The 19,376-nt window shown below is 47.4% G+C and overlaps 3 protein-coding genes across 3 annotated transcripts; all 3 read right to left on the reverse strand.

Annotated features, from left to right (window-relative positions):
* Positions 1 to 2,367: 2,367 nt before the first annotated feature.
* Positions 2,368 to 11,004, reverse strand: unc93b1 (unc-93 homolog B1, TLR signaling regulator). The gene is made up of 13 exons (XM_042315899.1): positions 10,834 to 11,004; positions 10,266 to 10,397; positions 9,108 to 9,249; positions 8,757 to 8,910; positions 7,238 to 7,399; positions 6,945 to 7,074; positions 6,720 to 6,813; positions 4,844 to 4,968; positions 4,469 to 4,651; positions 3,767 to 4,040; positions 3,350 to 3,468; positions 2,988 to 3,110; positions 2,368 to 2,704 (listed from the first exon to the last, which is right to left on the reverse strand). The coding sequence occupies exons 1-13, from the start codon at positions 10,834 to 10,836 to the stop codon at positions 2,441 to 2,443; spliced, it is 1,905 nt and encodes a 634-aa protein (XP_042171833.1). The 5' UTR covers positions 10,837 to 11,004; the 3' UTR covers positions 2,368 to 2,440.
* A 447-nt stretch (positions 11,005 to 11,451) lies between these two features.
* On the reverse strand, positions 11,452 to 13,792 carry timm10 (translocase of inner mitochondrial membrane 10 homolog (yeast)). The gene is made up of 2 exons (XM_024408693.2): positions 13,563 to 13,792; positions 11,452 to 12,824 (listed from the first exon to the last, which is right to left on the reverse strand). Exons 1-2 carry the CDS (start codon positions 13,631 to 13,633, stop codon positions 12,632 to 12,634), a joined length of 264 nt encoding a protein of 87 aa, XP_024264461.2. The 5' UTR covers positions 13,634 to 13,792; the 3' UTR covers positions 11,452 to 12,631.
* A 482-nt stretch (positions 13,793 to 14,274) lies between these two features.
* LOC121845148 lies at positions 14,275 to 17,575 on the reverse strand. The gene is made up of 3 exons (XM_042315900.1): positions 16,149 to 17,575; positions 15,508 to 15,875; positions 14,275 to 14,857 (listed from the first exon to the last, which is right to left on the reverse strand). The coding sequence occupies exons 1-2, from the start codon at positions 16,843 to 16,845 to the stop codon at positions 15,508 to 15,510; spliced, it is 1,065 nt and encodes a 354-aa protein (XP_042171834.1). The 5' UTR covers positions 16,846 to 17,575; the 3' UTR covers positions 14,275 to 14,857.
* Positions 17,576 to 19,376: the final 1,801 nt, after the last annotated feature.

Genomic DNA, 19,376 nt, shown 5'->3' on the forward strand with positions numbered 1-19,376 from the left:
GATACCTAGAGGATAGCTATAGGATAGCTAGAGGACAGCTAGAGGACAGCTAGAGGATACCTAGAGGACAGCTAGAGGACAGCTAGAGGATACCTAGAGGGACAGCTAGAGGATACCTAGAGGACAGCTAGAGGATACCTAGAGGACAGCTAGAGGACAGCTAGAGGACAGCTAGAGGATAGCTAGAGGACAGCTAGAGGATACCTAGAGGACAGCTGGAGAATAGCTAGAGGATAGCTAGAGGATAGCTAGAGGACAGCTAGAGGATAGCTAGAGGACACCTAGAGGATAGCTAGAGGATAGCTAGAGGACACCAAGAGGATAGCTAGAGGACACCTAGAGGATACTTAGATGATACCTAGAGGATACCTAGAGGACAGCTAGAGGATACCTAGAGGACAGCTAGAGGACAGCTAGAGGACAGCTATAGGATACCTAGAGGACAGCTAGAGGATACCTAGAGGATACCTAGAGGACAGCTAGGGGATACTAGAGGATAAGAGGACAGCTAGAGGACAGCTAGAGGATACCTAGAGGACAGCTAGAGGATACCTAGAGGACAGCTAGAGGACAGCTAGAGGACAGCTAGATAGGATACCTAGAGGATACCTTCGAGGACAGCTAGAGGATACCTAGAGGACATCTAGAGGATACCTAGAGGACAGCTAGAGGATACCTAGAGGACAGCTAGAGGATACTAGAGGACTAGAGGACAGCTAGAGGACAGCTAGAGGATACCTAGAGGACAGCTAGAGGATACCTAGAGGACAGCTAGAGGATACCTAGAGGACAGCTAGAGGACACAGCTAGAGGATACCTAGAGGACAGCTAGAGGATACCTAGAGGACAGCTATAGGATACCTAGAGGACAGCTAGAGGACAGCTAGATAATACCTAGAGGATACCTAGAGGACAGCTAGAGGATACCTAGAGGACAGCTAGAGGATACCTAGAGGACAGCTAGAGGATAGCTAGAGGACAGCTAGAGGATACCTAGAGGATAGCTAGAGGACAGCTAGAGGACAGCTAGAGGACAGCTAGAGGATAGCTAGAGGACAGCTAGAGGACACCTAGAGGATAGCTAGAGGATATCTAGAGGACAGCTAGAGGACAGCTAGAGGATACCTAGAGGACAGCTAGAGGATACCTAGAGGACAGCTATAGGATACCTAGAGGACAGCTAGAGGACAGCTAGAGGACAGCTAGAGGACAGCTAGATAATACCTAGAGGATACCTAGAGGACAGCTAGAGGATACCTAGAGGCAGCTAGAGGATACCTAGAGGGCAGCTAGAGGATACCTAGAGGACAGCTAGAGGATACCTAGAGGACAGCTAGAGGACAGCAGCTAGAGGATATAGCTAGAGGATACCTAGAGGACAGCTAGAGGACAGCTAGAGGATACCTAGAGGACAGCTAGAGGATACCTAGAGGACAGCTAGAGGACAACTAGAGGATAGCTAGAGGACAGCTAGAGGACAGCTAGAGGATACCTAGAGGCACAGCTAGAGGACAGCTAGAGGATACCTAGAGGACAGCTAGAGGACAGCTAGAGGATACCTAGAGGACAGCTAGAGGATACCTAGAGGACAGCAGATACCTAGAGGATACCTAGAGGACAGCTAGAGGATACCTAGAGGACAGCTAGAGGACAGCTATAGGATACCTAGAGGACAGCTAGAGGATACCTAGAGGACAGCTAGAGGATACCTAGAGGACAGCTAGAGGATACCTAGAGGACAGCTAGAGGATACCTAGAGGACAGCTAGAGGACAGCTAGATAATACCTAGAGGATACCTTCGAGGACAGCTAGAGGATACCTAGAGGACAGCTAGAGGATACCTAGAGGATAGCTATAGGATAGCTAGAGGACAGCTAGAGGACAGCTAGAGGATACCTAGAGGACAGCTAGAGGACAGCTAGAGGACAGCTAGAGGACAGCTATAGGATACCTAGAGGACAGCTAGAGGATACCTAGAGGACAGCTAGAGGATACCTAGAGGACAGCTAGAGGACAGCTAGAGGATAGCTAGAGGACAGCTAGAGGATACCTAGAGGACAGCTGGAGAATAGCTAGAGGATAGCTAGAGGATACCTAGAGGATAGCTAGAGGAGCTAGAGGACACCAAGAGGATAGCTAGAGGACACCTAGAGGACACCAAGAGGATAGCTAGAGGACACCTAGAGGATACTTAGATGATACCTAGAGGATAGCTAGAGGATACCAAGAGGATAGCTAGAGGATACCTAGAGGATAGCTAGAGGATACCTAGAGGATAGCTAGAGGACACCAAGAGGATAGCTAGAGGACACCAAGAGGATAGCTAGAGGACACCTAGAGGATAGCTAGAGGATAGCTAGAGGACACCTAGAGGATAGCTAGAGGATACCTAGAGGATAGCTAAAGGACTCGCTCTCTCTCTAACTATTTTTCGCTCTTTCACTCTTTCTCTATCCCTCTCTCTCCCTCCTTCTCTCTCTCCTCCCTTTCCCCCGCTTGCTCATAATCATCGTCTCTCCTCCTGCGCCGTCCCCTAGCCCCTCCTCTCCTCTCCCTGGTCGAATCAGAGCCCTGCGACCCTGCGTCTCCGCCAAAGTCCTCCCTGATCACTTCCTCCTGGTGCTCTTCATCATCATCCTCATCACTCTCCTCCGAGTTCGACTCATCTGAGTTTTCCTCCTCCAGGTAACGATAACCTTTGACCTGAGGAGGAAGTGACGCAGTCAACATTATATTACATGACAGACCAAACATGTCAATTGATGACTTTGTGTCATTATCGAAGACACTTTTTGCTCTTTTAATTGTCTTTATTGCCACTGCCAAACCTTAAACAAAGACTGTTTCATTTCAATGTTCTGTTTTGCTTGTCTTTATCGCATTACTAGTGAAGGAGATATTTGCACTTTTCTCTCCAGCCAAATGGTATTTTAAAGAAAAAAAATGTAAAAACATAGCAAAAAATGTACAGATTGTGATAGGTTACCTTGTGTTTGGGGCGGGGAATGCGAGGCAGTCTGAAATGCATGTTCTTGGCCAGGCGTCGCTCCATCGTCCAATAGCAGAAGCATGCCAGCAGCAAGATGACCAATAGAATGGAGAGTTTGGCCTGAGGAGGAGGGACCAGGAATGAGAAAGGAGAGAAAGAGAGGAGTGAAATAAGCACTTTAAATTAATAGTTTTTACACTTGTTCTAACACACGGACACACACACGGACACATGGGGACACACACGGGGGGACACACACGGGGACATGCGGACACACACAGTGACACACACACGTGGACACACACGGACACACACGGACACATGGGGACACAGGGAGACACACAGGGACACACACATACCCTCATGATGAGTCCAGTCCACAGGTAGACTATGAAGATGGCGATAGCCTGCCACCAGTGGTAGATGGTGTAGACAAAGTCCAGTCTCTCTTTATCTTCATACAACATACCCAGGAGAACTGACAGACACGGGGGAGAGAGAGACAGTGGAGAGTGGGGGGCAGAGAGGGGGTGCGGTGGAGAGGGGGTAGATAGAAAGAGAGCGAGAGAAAGAGAGGAGGGCGGTAGACAAGGGGGAAGAGAGAGTGAGAGAGGTGGGCGGTAGAGAGGGGGGGTAGAGAGAGAAAGGGGAGGTGGAGAGGTGGAAGATATGAGAGAGAGGAGACATAAATGTTGGAAATGATTAAGTCTGAACTAGGAAATAAAAGAGTTGTGTTTGTGTGTGTGCGTGCGTGCGATCATGGTATTAAAACTCACTGCTGAGTCCAGTCTTATTCAATGCAGACCCCATTCCCCAGAGGGCGATCACCACCAGCAGGTAAGGCAGTTGATCAGGTGAGCGTGGAGCCGGGGACCAGAACAGCAGGAACACCAGCAGAGGACCGTGGATCACAGCGCCCCCTAGCAGAGAGACGTAGCGTGGCAGCCTGAGGAGGGACAGGGACAGGCAGGAGAACAGGGAGCAGGACAGACCATAGACCATCACCAGGAGATACAGCCACTCCAGACCCACCGTACACACACCATACGACTGGGAGGGGGAGACATGAGGATAGATTAGAGGAGAGACAAAGACAGGGAAAGTAGGAGAAAAGGGGGGGTTGAACAGGACAGAGCGAGAGATAGTGAGTGAGTGAGTGAGTGAGTGAGTGAGTGAGTGAGTGAGTGAGTGAGTGAGTGAGTGAGTGAGTGAGTGAGTGAGTGAGTGAGTGAGTGAGCAAAAGAGAGAAAGAGCACGAGCGAGCGAGAGAAAGAGCGAGAGAGAGAGAGAGAGAGAGAGCACGAGCGAGAGGGAGGATAGAGAGAGAGAGGAGAGATCGAGCATCATGAATATAGCTGCCCTCCAGCAGAATCTATGTCCACACTAGGTAAAGTGACACAGTAGGTCTGTGAAAGCTACATGGACAACATTCAGACTCCAGCTACGACAGTTACTAAAGGACTTCCTGTCATGACTACCAGAGTGAGTCCGGTGACAGAGAAGAGTGAGTCCAGTCCACTGTAGATGAAGAAAGGGATGAGGAGTCTCAGCCTGTAGTCTCTCAGGTGTTTGAAGGGCAACTGGAAGATGTTCCCCCAGCCGATACTCCTCAGATCGATCTCCTCTGTAGGGCGGTACGCAGCCCCGCACACCGCCAGGAACTATCGGTAAAACACAATGAACGACTGTGGGAAAGCAAGCAATGGACTCTGGGTAATCTCGGAGGGTGTTGTATTGATTGTTGGGTGAAATAACGCTAGGCTGTTAGGATGATCATTTTAGGTACGCGTGTACACATGTGTCTTTACCTGTGTGTGTGTGTGTGTGTGTGTGTGTGTGTGTGTGTGTCTTACGATGATCATGGAGAGGAAGGCGGCCCCCATGAGAACACTCTCCACCTGGATGAGCAGCAGGGAGCGAGGGAGGTGCTTCAGGACGGTCCTGTTGAAACCCTCGATCATTCCACTGCCCTCCGCACCTGGGGAGGGGGAGGAGTTATTAAAACCACCAATCATAGCACTGTCCTCTGAACCCAATAAAGAGAGAGGGATAAAGAAAGTGATGAAACAAAAGCCTGTATATTTGTTAAACCATTGATCAGAGAGAGAGAGAGGAGTGGGAAGGGGGAGAGAGAGAGAGACAGAGGAGTGGGGGGGGGGGAGAGGAGGGAGAGAGGGAGGGGGGATGAGAGAGAGGAGGGGAGGGGGGAGAGAGAGAGTAACAGAGGAGTGTTGTATTGATTGGGGTGAAGGAGGGGGAGAGGAGGGTTAGGATGATCAGAGGAGGGGAGGGGGAGGGAGAGAGACAGAGGAGTCTGAGAGACAGAGGGGGGAGGGAGAGAGAGAGAGACAGAGGAGGGGGAGGGGGAGAGAGAGAGAGGAGTGGGGAGGGGGAGGAGTGGGGAGGGGGGAGAGAGAGAGAGACAGAGGAGTGGGGAGGGGGGGAGAGAGAGAGGGGGGGGGAGGAGTGGGGAGTGAGAGAGAGAGACTGAGAGAGAGGAGTGGGGATGATCATGACAGAGGAGTGGGGGAGGGGGAAGAGAGAGAGGAGGGGGAGGGGGGGGGATGAGAGAGAGGACTGGGGGACCTGGAGAGAGAGACAGGGAGTGGGGGGAGGTGAGAGAGAGGAGGGTGGGGAGGGGGATGAGAGAGAGGATGGGGAGGGGGGAGAGAGAGAGGGGCCCTCCGGACCTGGGGAGGGGGGGGGGAGAGAAGAGGAGTGGGGAATCATAGCAGGGAGGGGGATGAGAGAGAGGAGTAAAGAGAGAGACAGAGGAGGGGGGGGAAGAGAGAGGAGTGGGGAGGGGGAGAGAGAGAGGATGAAACAAAAAGCCTGGATATTTGTTAAACCATTGGGGAGTGGGGAGGAGGGGGAGAGAGAGAGGAGGGGGGAGGGGAGGGGGATGAGAGACAGAGGAGTGGGGAGGGGGAGAGAGAGAGAGAGAGAGAGGGGAGGAGAGGGGGAGGGGGGGGGAGAGAGAGGAGGGGAGGGGGATGAGAGAGAGGGGGAGGGGAGGGGGAGAGAGAGGAGTGGGGAGGGGGAGGGGAGAGAGAGAGAGAGGAGGGGGAGGGGGGAGAGGGGAGGGGGGAGGGGGAGAGAGAGGAGACAGAGGAGTGGGGAGGGGGGGAGAGGGATGAGAGAGAGGAGTGGGAGGGGGGGAGAGAGAGAGGAGGGGGAGGGGGGGGGGGAGAGAGAGAGAGGAGTGGGGGAGGGGGGGGATGAGAGAGAGGAGTGGGGAGGGGAGGGGGAGAGAGATTGAGGTGCACGAAAACAATGCTATTAAAACCATACATCCTGCTTCTCCCCTGAGAGTCAGGGTAAGGAAATGGAAGTTAACAGACTACTTTAACCTTGTACAGATAATAACAGACTACTGGTCAGTTTACCACAGTGTTTAACATTGTACAGATAATAACAGACTACTGGTCAGTTTACCACAGTGTTTAACCTTGTACAGATAATAACAGACTACTGGTCAGTTTACCACAGTGTTTAACGTTGTACAGATAATAACAGACTACTGGTCAGTTTACCACAGTGTTTAACGTTGTACAGATAATAACAGACTACTGGTCAGTTTACCACAGTGTTTAACGTTGTACAGATAATAACAGACTACTGGTCAGTTTACCACAGTGTTTAACGTTGTACAGATAATAACAGACTACTGGTCAGTTTACCACAGTGTTTAACGTTGTACAGATAATAACAGACTACTGGTCAGTTTACCACAGTGTTTAACGTTGTACAGTGTGTGGTTGTAGTCACTAAGGAACTGGTGGAGGAAGAGGCGCTGGGGGAACTCTGCAAACACCAGGCTGAGCTGAGAGACACAAAGAGAAACACAGCCAGACATCAGAATACACGCACGCACGCACGCACGCACACACACGGCAATGCTTAACCAATATATCACTCACTGACTGACAAGTGACTCGACCAATGGCAACATACATGGAAGATGATGAAGAACACGGATTGGAAGATGATGACATAGCGATGACACGCCCCCTTGGGTAGTTTCTTCTGTTCCTGAACGTGATCCTCCTTATAGTTCACATACTCATAGTACTGTTGTGCCATCCTGAGTGTGTGAGAGAGAGAGACAGAAACACAATAAAACACAGTGTGATTAACACTACGTAGCGAAACACAACATGACATAAACACTGCCACCCGTACGAGCTGTACATGTATTCTGGTCTGTGTGACGTTGATGTGTGTGTCTCCATTCTCCACTTCCTAACCTTGTGATGTAGTTCCCTAACGACGCCCACAGCGGGACAATGGCTGCACCAATGGCCACAGCCGATGGTACCAGGGTGTAGTATCGCTCCCAGTAATTGGTTGAGACGAAGAGAGCGTAAATTCCACTTGCCAGAAACATCATCCACTTGGTGCCCAGAAACCTGGAAAAGAGAGAGAGAGGATCAAGAGAGAGAGAGCGAGAGGATAGAGAAAGAAAGCAGGAGTATGTGTGTATACCTGATTAGTATGGGGGTGTATAACAGGCCTATGATGGGAGTATATATAAATATATAGTATACCTGATGAGTATGGGGGTGTATAACAGGGCTATGATGGGACTATATATAAATATATAGTATACCTGATGAGTATGTGGGTGTATAACAGGGCTATGATGGGTTTATATATATATATATATATATATAGTATACCTGATGAGTATGGGGGTGTATAACAGGGCTATGATGGGTGTGTATATATATATATAGCATACCTGATGTGTATGGGGGTGTATAACAGGGCTATGATGGGTGTGTATATATATATAGCATACCTGATGTGTATGGGGGTGTATAACAGGGCTATGATGGGTGTATATATATATATTATACCTGATGAGTATGGAGGTGTATAACAGGGCTATGATGGGTGTGTATATATATAGTATACCTGATGAGTATGGGGGTGTATAACAGGGCTATGATGGGTGTATATATATATATATATATAGTATACCTGATGAGTATGGGGGTGTATAACAGGGCTATGATGGGTGTGTATATATATAGTATACCTGATGAGTATGGGGGTGTATAACAGGGCTATGATGGGTGTATATATATATATATATATAGTATATAGGGCTATGATGGGTGTATATATATATAGTATACCTGATGAGTATGGGGGTGTATAACAGGGCTATGATGGGTGTATATATATATAGTATACCTGATGAGTATGGGGGTGTATAACAGGGCGATGATGGGTGTATATATATATATATATATAGTATACCTGATTGAGTATGGGGGTGTATAACAGGGCTATGATGGGTGTATATATATATAGAGTATACCTGGTGAGTATGGGGGTGTATAACAGGGCTATGATGGGTGTGTATATATATATATACCTGATGAGTATGGGGGTGTATAACAGGGCTATGATGGGTGTATATATATATATATAGTATACCTGATGAGTATGGGGGTGTATAACAGGGCTATGAGGGCTATGATGGTGAGTATATATATATATATATATATATAGTATACCTGATTGAGTATGGGGGTGTATAACAGGCCTATGATGGGTGTATATATATATATATATATATATATATATATATATATATATATAGTATACCTGATGAGTATGGGGGTGTATAACAGGCCTATGATGGGTGTGTATATATATATATATATATATATAGTATACCTGATTGAGTATGGGGGTGTATAACAGGCCTATGATGGGTGTGTGCTATATATATATATATATATATATATAGTATACCTGATGAGTATGGGGGTGTATAACAGGGCTATGATGGGTGTAACGTTGATCCCCATCAGCATCTTCTTGTCGATGTCCTCCAGACCCAGGTTACCATACTTCACCTCCCTGTACGTCTCATCATAGTGGAGGATCAGCTGCATCTGCAACAGGCCTGCAGACACACACACATATAAATGACTGAACACATGACACACACAAAACATGCACATAATGGAATACAGGCTTATATGAATAGAGCTCAGACAGACAGACAGACAGACAGACAGACAGACAGACAGACAAGACAAGACAAGACAAGACAAGACAAGACAAGACAGACAGCCAGTCAGTTAGTCAGACAGGTATTACCCATGTAGACGCTGTATATGATCATGCCCCCGACGCTGGCCCCCAGGACGTTCTTCACCACGCCCAGCTTCTTCCTCCTGTAATACTTCTTCTCCTCCTCTTCCTCATCGTACTCCGGCTGGGGGCCCAGGAACTCCTCCATCTGGGGAAGAGGTGAAGAGAGAGAGACAGAGAGGTGAAGGGAGGGGGAGAGGGGGGACAGGGGAGGGGGAGGGAGAGAGAGAGAGGTGAAGGGGGGGGGAGAGGGGGACAGGGGAGGGGAGGGAGAGAGAGAGGTGAAGGGAGGGGGAAAGGGGGACAGGGGAGGTGGAGGGGGAGAAAGAGAGGTGAAAGGAGGAGGAGAGGGGGACAGGGGGGGGGAGAGAGAGAGAGAGAGAGGTGAAGGGAGGGGGAAAGGGGGACAGGGGAGTTGGAGGGGGAGAAAGAGAGGTGAAGGGAGGAGGAGAGGGGGGACAGGGGAGGGGAGAGAGGGAACGGTGGGTGAGATGGGGGACAGGGGGAGAGAGGTGAAGGGAGGGGGAGGGGGACAGGGGAGAGAGAGGTGAAGGGAGGGGGGGAGAGGTGAACGGAGGGGGAGATGGGGTACAGGGAGTGGGAGAGAGGTGAAGGGAAGGGGGAGGGGGGGGGGAGAGAGAGGTGAAGGGAGGGGGAGAGAGGAGGTGAAGGGAGAGGGAGTGGGGGAGGGGGGAGAGAGAGAGGTGAAGGGGGGGAGAGAGAGGTGAAGGGAAAGGGAGTGGATGAGGGGAGGGGGGAGAGAGAGGTGAGAGGAGAAGGTGAAGGGGGGGAGAGAGAGGTGAAGGGGGGGGAGAGAGAGAGGTGAAGGGAGGGGGGAGAGAGAGGTGAAGGGAGGGGGAGAGAGAGGTGAAGGGAGGGGAGAGAGAGAGGTGAGGGGAGGGGGAGAGAGAGAGGTGAAGGGAGGGGGAGAGAGAGAGGTGGAGGGAGGGGGAGAGAGAGAGGTGAAGGGAGGGGGAGAGAGAGAGGTGAAGGGAGGGAAATACAGGGTTGTTAGTGTTGTAGTTTTTTAATAATTTTTATAATAATTTTTAACAAACCAAAAAAGTGTGGAATGCTCCTTAAAAATCGCAGGATATTGCATTGTAAACATCGGTAGCAAAGTTGAAAAAACATTGTATTTTCATGTTTTTTTTCACACAACACCTGTCCTTGAATATTCCCCTGAGGACCGTCGGGTAACAGGTCGTCAATGTTAATGTCGCCATTAGGGGGCGCAACAGGCGACTCCACCACAGCCTCACGGTACACGTTCTCTTCCGCGTCGGCCTCCGCCATCTGTCGGACGATACAGAGAACAGCAGTAAGCACATGAAGATTATTTTCATAGAAGTGTGAAAAGAAATTCAGACTACTAATGAAGTACGCTGTAATAAACGTTTTAAAATGACGTTTTAACCATGGGGGAATATGGTTGAGTTGAGCACAGTGGCTTGCTGCTTCATAATCAATCATTCAAAGACCAAAGAAATACAACTATAATTCCATTATCAAAGAATACATATAAGTTGATAATTAGATTGCATTAAAACGTTTTGACTTCTAAAACAGTGTGACCAATAAGAACACCATTTTAAATAGTGACCATCTACAATGGCGGACAATACTTCTAACTTCAATACATAAATATTTATGAAAACAAACCTTTAAATCAATGTCGTATAAAATACACGAGTGCGCGATTCAACACATGCAAAGATGCAATTACACTCACCATTATTATGTCAGGATCGGCGTCGTTCTGTCGCCCTTCAGGGCTATTGTATTGTCATGTGCACGAATAAAACTGCGTATTCTTTCTTTGTATCCCCGTCGCGTACTACTGTACTTGCGCTTCTCCTTTCTCGTGTTAAAGCTCAGATCCCAAATTAAAACTTTCATTAGGGAAACGAAACTCCGCTGTGTGCTCACTTCCTCTTTTTAACCCTATCCATGTTCGTCTTAAAGCTACAGAGCATTTTTAGTTTCACGTTGTATTAGATTGTTTTAAAGCGACAGAATATATTTCGTTTTAAATTGTATTACTTATATGTACGCGATACGCATGGTATACATCGTTCTACGAAATGTTGGTTCCATCTCGAAAAAGCAACGTGCAGTGCCTGCGCTTTTAATTTTTTACCTTTATTTTACTAGGCAAGTCAGTTAAGAACAAATTCTTATTTTCAATGACAGCCTAGGAACATTGGGTTAACTGCCTGTTCAGGGGCAGAACGAAAGATTTGTACCTTGACAGCTTGGGGATTTGAACTTGCAACCTTTCGGTTACTAGTCCAACGCTCTAACCACTAGGCTACCCTTCCGCTTGTGTGTTGTAAAGTCAATATGACCCTTGAAATTGACAGTTGATTTTATTTGCAATGGGAGAGAGGTTTCAAGAAACTGAGGGAAACGTCATACAAGTCTACTAAGTAAACATGTTGGAGATTGAACACCTTATTTTCCTGCAATGTTTAACATTGAATAAGGCTAATACATCCCAAACGGCACCCTATTCCCTATATAGTGCACTACTTCTGACCAAGGACCAGTGTGCTCTGGTCAAAAATAGTGCACTACATAGGAAAAAGGGTGCCATTTGGAACATATTTATAAGTACAGTGTTATTGTATTACTGTAAAGAAAATACAGTGTAGAATGTATAACTAAAAACTAAAATATATACTAACAATATTTATTCAGATTCAAAACAAAAAAAAAGGTTTTTAAAATGTCACAAAAGAAAACTTTGTACAACATTAGCACAGTTTCAACATGAAGAAAATACAAAGCCAATGAACAAACTGAGACTGATCAAAATGTAAAGAAATGACACTCAGATAGGCATGGTCCTCGTATTGACTACAGCAGTGTCTCCATCTATTCCTACGGGACAAGGGCCCGTACTCATAAAGCCTAGATCAGCACTCCTACTCTGAGACACTGATATGAGCCCAACGGGTGTCCATCAGTTGAGACAGGTGTATTAGTCCATGGCTAGAGCAGAAAGGAGCATCTCCCAGGGTCCCCCTAAGGAATGGCTTGAAGAATACTGCACTATGGAACAATGAAAGCATTTTGTTAAACATTATTGGGGGATTTCTCAATTCATCATCACTTCTGACACGCCCACATAACTAAAAAGGGCTACACACACAATGCTGAGAGAGCACTGATTGGCTGAACAGAAAATAGTTAACTCTGCACATTAGTGTCTTTGCTGTGGTAAAAAAAAAAAAAGATCTTGGCTCAAACCACAAGTACAACCACTGTTCACACAAAACAGGCTTCATCCATCCCAATGTCCGCTCCACACCGTAATCACAAACCTTCCTTCCAAGCATCTTGCTCTTTAAACACACCCAACCCACTCTGGACGGCAACTCCATCCCCTCCATAAGAGCCATACGTTTATTAAACCCACCCCATCGCTCCATCCCACCCTATCGCTCCCTCTCTCTATCCCCCCGCACAGAAAGCATGGTAACCCTAGCACTAACCCACCCCCATCCCTCCCTAAAAATATATATATATTATTGTCCAATAGCATTCTTCCTCATCATCTCCTCGTCCTGAACGGAGAGCTCAGTGAGCTTGCGGCCCAGCCTCTCGTGTAGATCCAGGTACTTGGCCACACAGCGGTCCAGACAGACCGCCTCCCCTTTAGACAGCTCTGCCTCCTTGTAGTGGGGGGGCACACACTTCCTGTGGCACGCATTGGTCATCCTGCGAGGAGTAAGATGGAGAGAAAGAAGAGGGCGTTAATAAGACCTTGTAGATTACGATAAAGATGAGGGCTGTATCTCAAGTGTCTTTTCCTTTTTTCCTTGTCAAAACCTTAGAAGGCAAGAGAGGAGAGAGGAATGTCAGGAGAGCATTGGATGAGATCTCCTCCAGTGCTCTCCTCGCTTCCCTCTGATGTTTTGAGCAGGAGAGGAGACAGGATGCGAGAAATCAAAATCTCCATGTATGTGCAAGGTCATAGAACTCTTCATTCTGATTATGTTATGAAAAGTCAATGTGTGCACTCCTAGTTGGCAATATAACTAGCTAGCTAAATCAGTTCCATTTGAATGAGCTCTAAATAACATGACTTACTTAGCTAGCTAACTAGGGATGGTCTTCCCTTTGTTTTTACTTATGCATGTACAGCAATGTAGTCGAGTGTGTGCGTTATAAAATAGTACTCTATTCTAAATCGATTGATTTGGTCTGACGTTCAGTAGAACGACAGCTAGCTAACGCTATAAAGCTAAATAGCTAGCCTGAGAATCCATCTAACATGATGCTTTTATCTCACCACCAAAAAGCTAAATACGACAGTCAAAATTAGCATGCAAATGCAGTCAAAATTAACATGCAAATGCAGCGTGTTACACTGTAATTAGCACATTCTAGCATTTCAGTGGAGAAAGGACGTTTAACTGGCTAGCTAACATTCCATTGCTAGTTAGCCAGTCTTACCGATTGTACATATCAGCCATCATTTCCACTTCTAGTTCCGCCGCCAGTTGCTGTGCTTTCTCTGGGTCCATGTCTGCGTTGTGTCCGCTCCAGACCGTACTCTCTCCAAAATAGAACCGTCCAAACGACCACTCTCAGCGGCCAACAAACACACCCGACCACCGGCTTATTTAACCTTCAGATTGAAGAAAACACGTGTGTTGTTCCTTCGCTCTCAAGAACCACTTCCGCTGTCAATAAAGTTGCGCATTCAAACAGCTGTCAAATCAAATGGGACAGTTTTTAATATTTTTCCAATGCATCCTTGATCCTTCACTTTTACCCCATGATTGACACAATAAATCTGCTAAGAAAAAATTGCTATAAACTATTTACAGGAACCCTACTTATCCTGCCATGTTCAGCGAACAAATTTTCAAGGGAGGTAGGAAGTAAGGATGCATTGTCAAAGTATTGGGACTAAGCCTCCAAGACAGCAAGTGACAGTCCATTCTCATTATGGCCCCAACAGAACATCAAACAAACTCATTTTTGTTTGAACAAGAGTGGTTTGACTGGGAGACTAGAACATTGTAATGGAATGTGAGCAAACATTGAGCATGAGTACAAACATTGAGCATAGTAGGCAAAGTTAAATGTTTACTTCAATAGCTAGGTTTAAGCAAATACAAAATGACCGTGCTTGAGATAACAAATCTATTGGACAGCTGTGGTCAAGAAAGCCATTTTAATACAACACAATTATTATATTTAAATGACAGGCCTTCTTTCTAATTTACAAAGTTATACAAACAATGAAGCTACAAATAAAGAACTTGTCAAAAGTGGCAGATGTAAACATATTTAAGTGCTTCTGATTGGACACTGACTGATTCTGAAGGTATCAAAATAACCAGCATGAACACCAGGGTCCAGTATTCACCAGCGTCTCAGAGTAGGCCTTGTTACTCATTATGACTTGAAAGGAAAAACTGATCCTAGATCTGCACTCGTACTCTGAGAAGCTGTCAATACAGGCCCTGAAATGTAACAAAAGAGTAGCTGCGTTTGCCGAGTCTCTAGTCTAGGGCTCATAAGGCATTCTGCTGAAGAACAGTACAACAAAAACAACAACAAAATCACAAATCAACAAAGGTTGTTTCTTTTATATAGCGAGACCCTCATTTTGTGAGTTAGTCTCATCAAGTCAGTGTGGAAGGTTGGGGCTGCTCCGATAGTTAACAGTGTGGAGAGGAGGAGCAGGGAGGTTGCTTAGGAACGGTAGCCTTTCTTCTCAAGAACACACTGTTTAGAATCTGTTGCAAATAACAAACGTTTCCAATGAAGAACACACACATGCAACGCTAGCCTTTCTGTTGAAGAACACACACATGCAACGCTAGCCTTTCTGTTGAAGAACACACACATGCAACGCTAGCCTTTCTGTTGAAGAACACACACTTGCAACGCTAGCCTTTCTGTTGAAGAACACACACTTGCAACGCTAGCCTTTCTGTTGAAGAACACACACATGCAACGCTAGCCTTTCTGTTGAAGAACACACACATGCAACGCTAGCCTTTCTGTTGAACACACACATGCAAAGCCTTTCTGTTGAACACACACATGCAACGCTAGCCTTTCTGTTTGCAACGCTAGAACACACACATGCAACGCTAGCCTTTCTGTTGAAGAACACACACATGCAACGCTAGCCTTTCTGTTGAAGAACACACACATGCAACGCTAGCCTTTCTGTTGAAGAACACATACATGCAACGCTAGCCTTTCTGTTGAAGAACACACACATGCAACGCTAGCCTTTCTGTTGAAGAACACACACATGCAACGCTAGCCTTTCTGTTGAAGAACACACACTTGCGTTCTCCAATGGTAACGTTGTATTATTTTTATTTTTACTGGATTCTAAATGAACACGTCCCTAAGAGTACACCATCCCACTTACTCAGTCCGTTTCCTCTCCCATCACGTCTATCTCGTCTTCCTCGGTCAGTTCTGTGACGCCTTGCTCAAGTCCCGCTCCCCACACTCTTGGTCGCACATCCGGCGACCCCTCAAGAACGTCCACCTCCACGTCCTCTTCCTCCTCTGGCTCCCAGCTTCCTGTTGACCCCGTGGTGACCCTTCGTGATGTCAGCGTGAAAGGCTCTGCCTCCAGAGGGGTCGGAATACTCACGTCGGCCATCTCGGGGGCAGCGGTCGCCATTTTGATTTTCTGAGGGAGGTGGATGTGGTTGTGGGTGATGCCTCTGAAGCTGGCCATGGTGGAACTCACTTGGTCCACTTCTCTGGCGCCGGGAACCTCCTGCCAAGCTACGAATAAAGAAACCCATCGTAAACATTTAAAAGAGGTAACATAATTGAGACTATTTAAGCTCAAACTAGATTAAAATATGAAAAGCAACTGCCAGTAGCGATCTACTACTACACTGAGTGTACAAAACATTAGGAACACCTGCTCTTTCCATGACAGACTGACCAGGTGGATCCAGGTGAAAGCTATGATCCCTTATTGATGTCACCTGTTAAATCCACTTCAAAATCTCCCTCAAAATTGAAAAATAATTCAGGTTCAAATTGATTTACCTGCATCAGGATACATCGTTGGACCCATCTCCTCTACATCTATCTCCTCCTCTTCCCCACTCACTTCCTCAGCCCCGGCGTAGCCCAACGTCTGCTGGACCTCATCAACCACATCCAACTCCTCGCTGGAGATCTCCATCTCCAAATATCCATCCTCCATTTTCTCCTCCACCTCTTGGATGATCACACTTCTCCTATACGCCTCCACCACGGATCCTTTCCCCTTTTCGGTCTTCTGTTTTGTCTCTGTAGATGAGTCTGTTTCCCTCTCTCTGTTCTCCTTGGAAACCAGATCTCTTCCTTCCTTGTTGCCTTTGTCGCTCCGATGAGGATCCACCATGTCCTTTGTCCTTGTCATCGATAAGGTAACCAGCTCCTCTCGGAGTTTGAAAAAGTCTCCTGTCGCATCCACGTTTTCCCCGTCTAAAACTTTTTCTGTGTTCTCAAAATGTTCTCCATCCTCAACGTTTTCTGTGTTCTCAAAATGTTCTCCATCCTCAACGTTTTCTCTTTCAGTCTCTTTGTAGATGAGATCTTGATACTCCATCTCCTGTCCACAAGTGCTGCTGTTGTGTCCTCCATCTTTTTCCTCTGGATGGTCGCTCTCTGTTCGGTTGGTCTGATCGTCATTATCAACGGTTGGTCTAATGGCCGACTCTCTTTCTAGAGGCTGGGAAGAACTTATGTTTTTGTTCATCAGTCTTGATTCATTTTGACCGTTGTCACTTTCGTTGGGTTTCAATAATTTTCTTTCACTTTGTTTCTGAACTTCAGTTTCACTTTCTTTTGTCTCCTTGCTTTTGGTGGACTTCTTCGTCTTTTGGTGCCTGTGCTTCAGGAGTTCTTGGAACTTCTTGAGACACACAGTGGGTGCCCGACCCTTGGAGGGGGTCCGCTTGACAGCAGGGGGTCTCAATGGGTCTCTGTCTGATTCAGTCTCTCCAGATCTTTTTGGACTGGAGTTCTGTGGCTGACCCGACGGCTGGGGTTGCAGAATGGTTCCGGTTCCAATCCCTGAACAGTTGGTAGGAACTTGCTCTTCATGGGTACTGGGGGAAGTTGTCTGCGGGCTAGGCTTTTGAGCAACTGTTTTAGATTTAGACAGCACAGGTAGTCTCTGGAACAACTCTACTCTCTCTCCTTTGCCATGTCCCTCCCTGAGCCTCACCCTTTTCCTGCACTTTCGCTTGTCGTCCTTTCCCTGTGGTTCCCCTCCTCCTTTCTCCTTTACCTGTGGGTCTCCTCCTTTCTCCTTTACCTGTGGGTCTCCTCCTTTCTCCTTTCCCTGAGGTTCTCCTCCTTTCTCCTTTCCCTGAGGTTCTCCTCCTTTCTCCTTTCCTTGCGGTTCTCTTCCATTTTTCTTTCTCTGCGGTTCTTCTCTTTTCTTTCTCTGCGGTACTCCTCCTTTTTCCCTCTCTGAGGTTCTCCTTCTCTTTTCGTTCTATGCGATTCTCCTTCTCTTTTCTTTCTCTGCAGTTCTCCTCCTCCTCCTTTCTTTCCCTGCAGTTCTCCTCCTCCTCTTTTCTTTCCCCGCGGTTCTCCTCTTTCCTTTCCCTGCGGTTCTCCTTCTCCTCTTTCCTTTCCCTGCGGTTCTCCTCTTTCCTTTCCCTGCGGTTCTGCGGTTCCTCTTTCCTTTCCCTGCTCTTTTCTCCTCTTTCCTTTCCCTGCGGTTCTCCCTGCGGTTCTCTTTCCTTTCCCCTTTCTTTCCTTTGCTTCTCCTCTTTCCTTTCCCTGCGGTTCTCCTCTTTCCTTTCCCTGCGGTTCTCCTCTTTCCTTTCCCTGCGGTTCTCCTTCTCCTCTTTCCTTTTTGTGCTCAACAGCTTGTGCGTCATGGATGCCCGTTGTCATGGCACTGGTGGGGAATAAACCACCAGCCTGGGAAACCTGTTTTTTTCCTGGTCGTATCTTACCGGGGGGTCTACCACGTTTCCGTTTCGGGGGTGGTGTTGGTGGGATTTGGAGCAGTCCAACTGCTTTGGCCAGAGCTTGAAACCCGGAGAAGGAGGGACTGGGAGTTTCAGAAGACATGTTGGACTGCTTGTCTTCTTGGTGAAGTTTTACTGGGGAGCAGCTCCCGGTTGCGGTCCAAACGTTAGGAGGGCGTTTCACATCTCGATCCCTGGCTCGGAGCACCCTTACTGGGTTCCCCGTTTCCCTTCCTTCTGGAGGTGGGTTGGCTTCCTCCCCAAGGCTGGACAAAGACTTTGTGGAGGTGTTGGAAAGGTACCGTCTTAATCTTTCGCTCGCTAAGACATTGTTGGTTGACAGACTGACAGAGCAGAGGCTTATTTTCACTTGTCCGTTCTCAGTCTTCGTTCTGTCGTTGAGTTTCACCCTTTCAGTCCTCACTAAAGGACTATCTTCTATCTTTGTAGAGGCGTTGCGTTTCCTCTTTTTCCGAGGAGGCTCTGGGGTCTCACTGTCCTCTGATTGTTCCTGCTCCGCTTTCAAACCCTCCTTTCTCCTCACACGGATTCTCTTCCTGTTACTGTGGGGCTTCCAGGTTTCATCTCCCTCTCTTCTCTTCGCCTTTGCTTTCTCAAGCCTTCGCCCCGTAGTGGTGGTCGCGACCTTCTTCCTTTTCCTCTCCTCCTCGTCCTCTTTTCCGGTCAGTCTTGCATTGTTGCTAATGCTAGCCTTGTATTGACCATCAGTCATCTGCTCGGAGTTGTTGCTAATGCTAGCCTTGTATTGACCATCAGTCATCTGCTCGGAGTTGTTGCTAATGCTAGCCTTGTATTGACCATCAGTCATCTGCTCAGAGTTGTTGCTAATGCTAGCCTTGTATTGACCATCAGCCATCTGCTCGGAGTTGTTGCTAATGCTAGCCTTGTATTGACCATCAGTTATCTGCTCGGAGTTGTTGCTAATGCTAGCCTTGTATTGACCATCAGCCATCTGCTCGGAGTTGTTGTTGGATTCCCACGGCAGCCCAAGGCATTTTTTAGATTCACATAGATTTCCTGGGGAGCGTGGAGAGTGGATCATGGAGCTCAGTGGAAACTGTAGTCTTCTCGGAGTGCAGCAGAGCCAAGGTGGTAGCTTTGACAGCTGAGGGATTCTATGGAATGGAGTTACAGGATGCCGGAATGGGGATTTAAGGAAGGGTTTCGCCGGAGATGGTGGGGGTAAGGGTTCTGGTGAATTTAAGGGTGAGAGACATTTTGGCAGGCGTAGCTCTTCCCATTGTGGAGGAGGAGATTGGGAAGGCTGGGTTTCACTTCCTGG

The sequence above is a fragment of the Oncorhynchus tshawytscha genome, unplaced genomic scaffold (genome assembly GCF_018296145.1).
Source record: "Oncorhynchus tshawytscha isolate Ot180627B unplaced genomic scaffold, Otsh_v2.0 Un_contig_10255_pilon_pilon, whole genome shotgun sequence".
NCBI classification, from domain to species: Eukaryota; Metazoa; Chordata; class Actinopteri; order Salmoniformes; family Salmonidae; genus Oncorhynchus; species Oncorhynchus tshawytscha.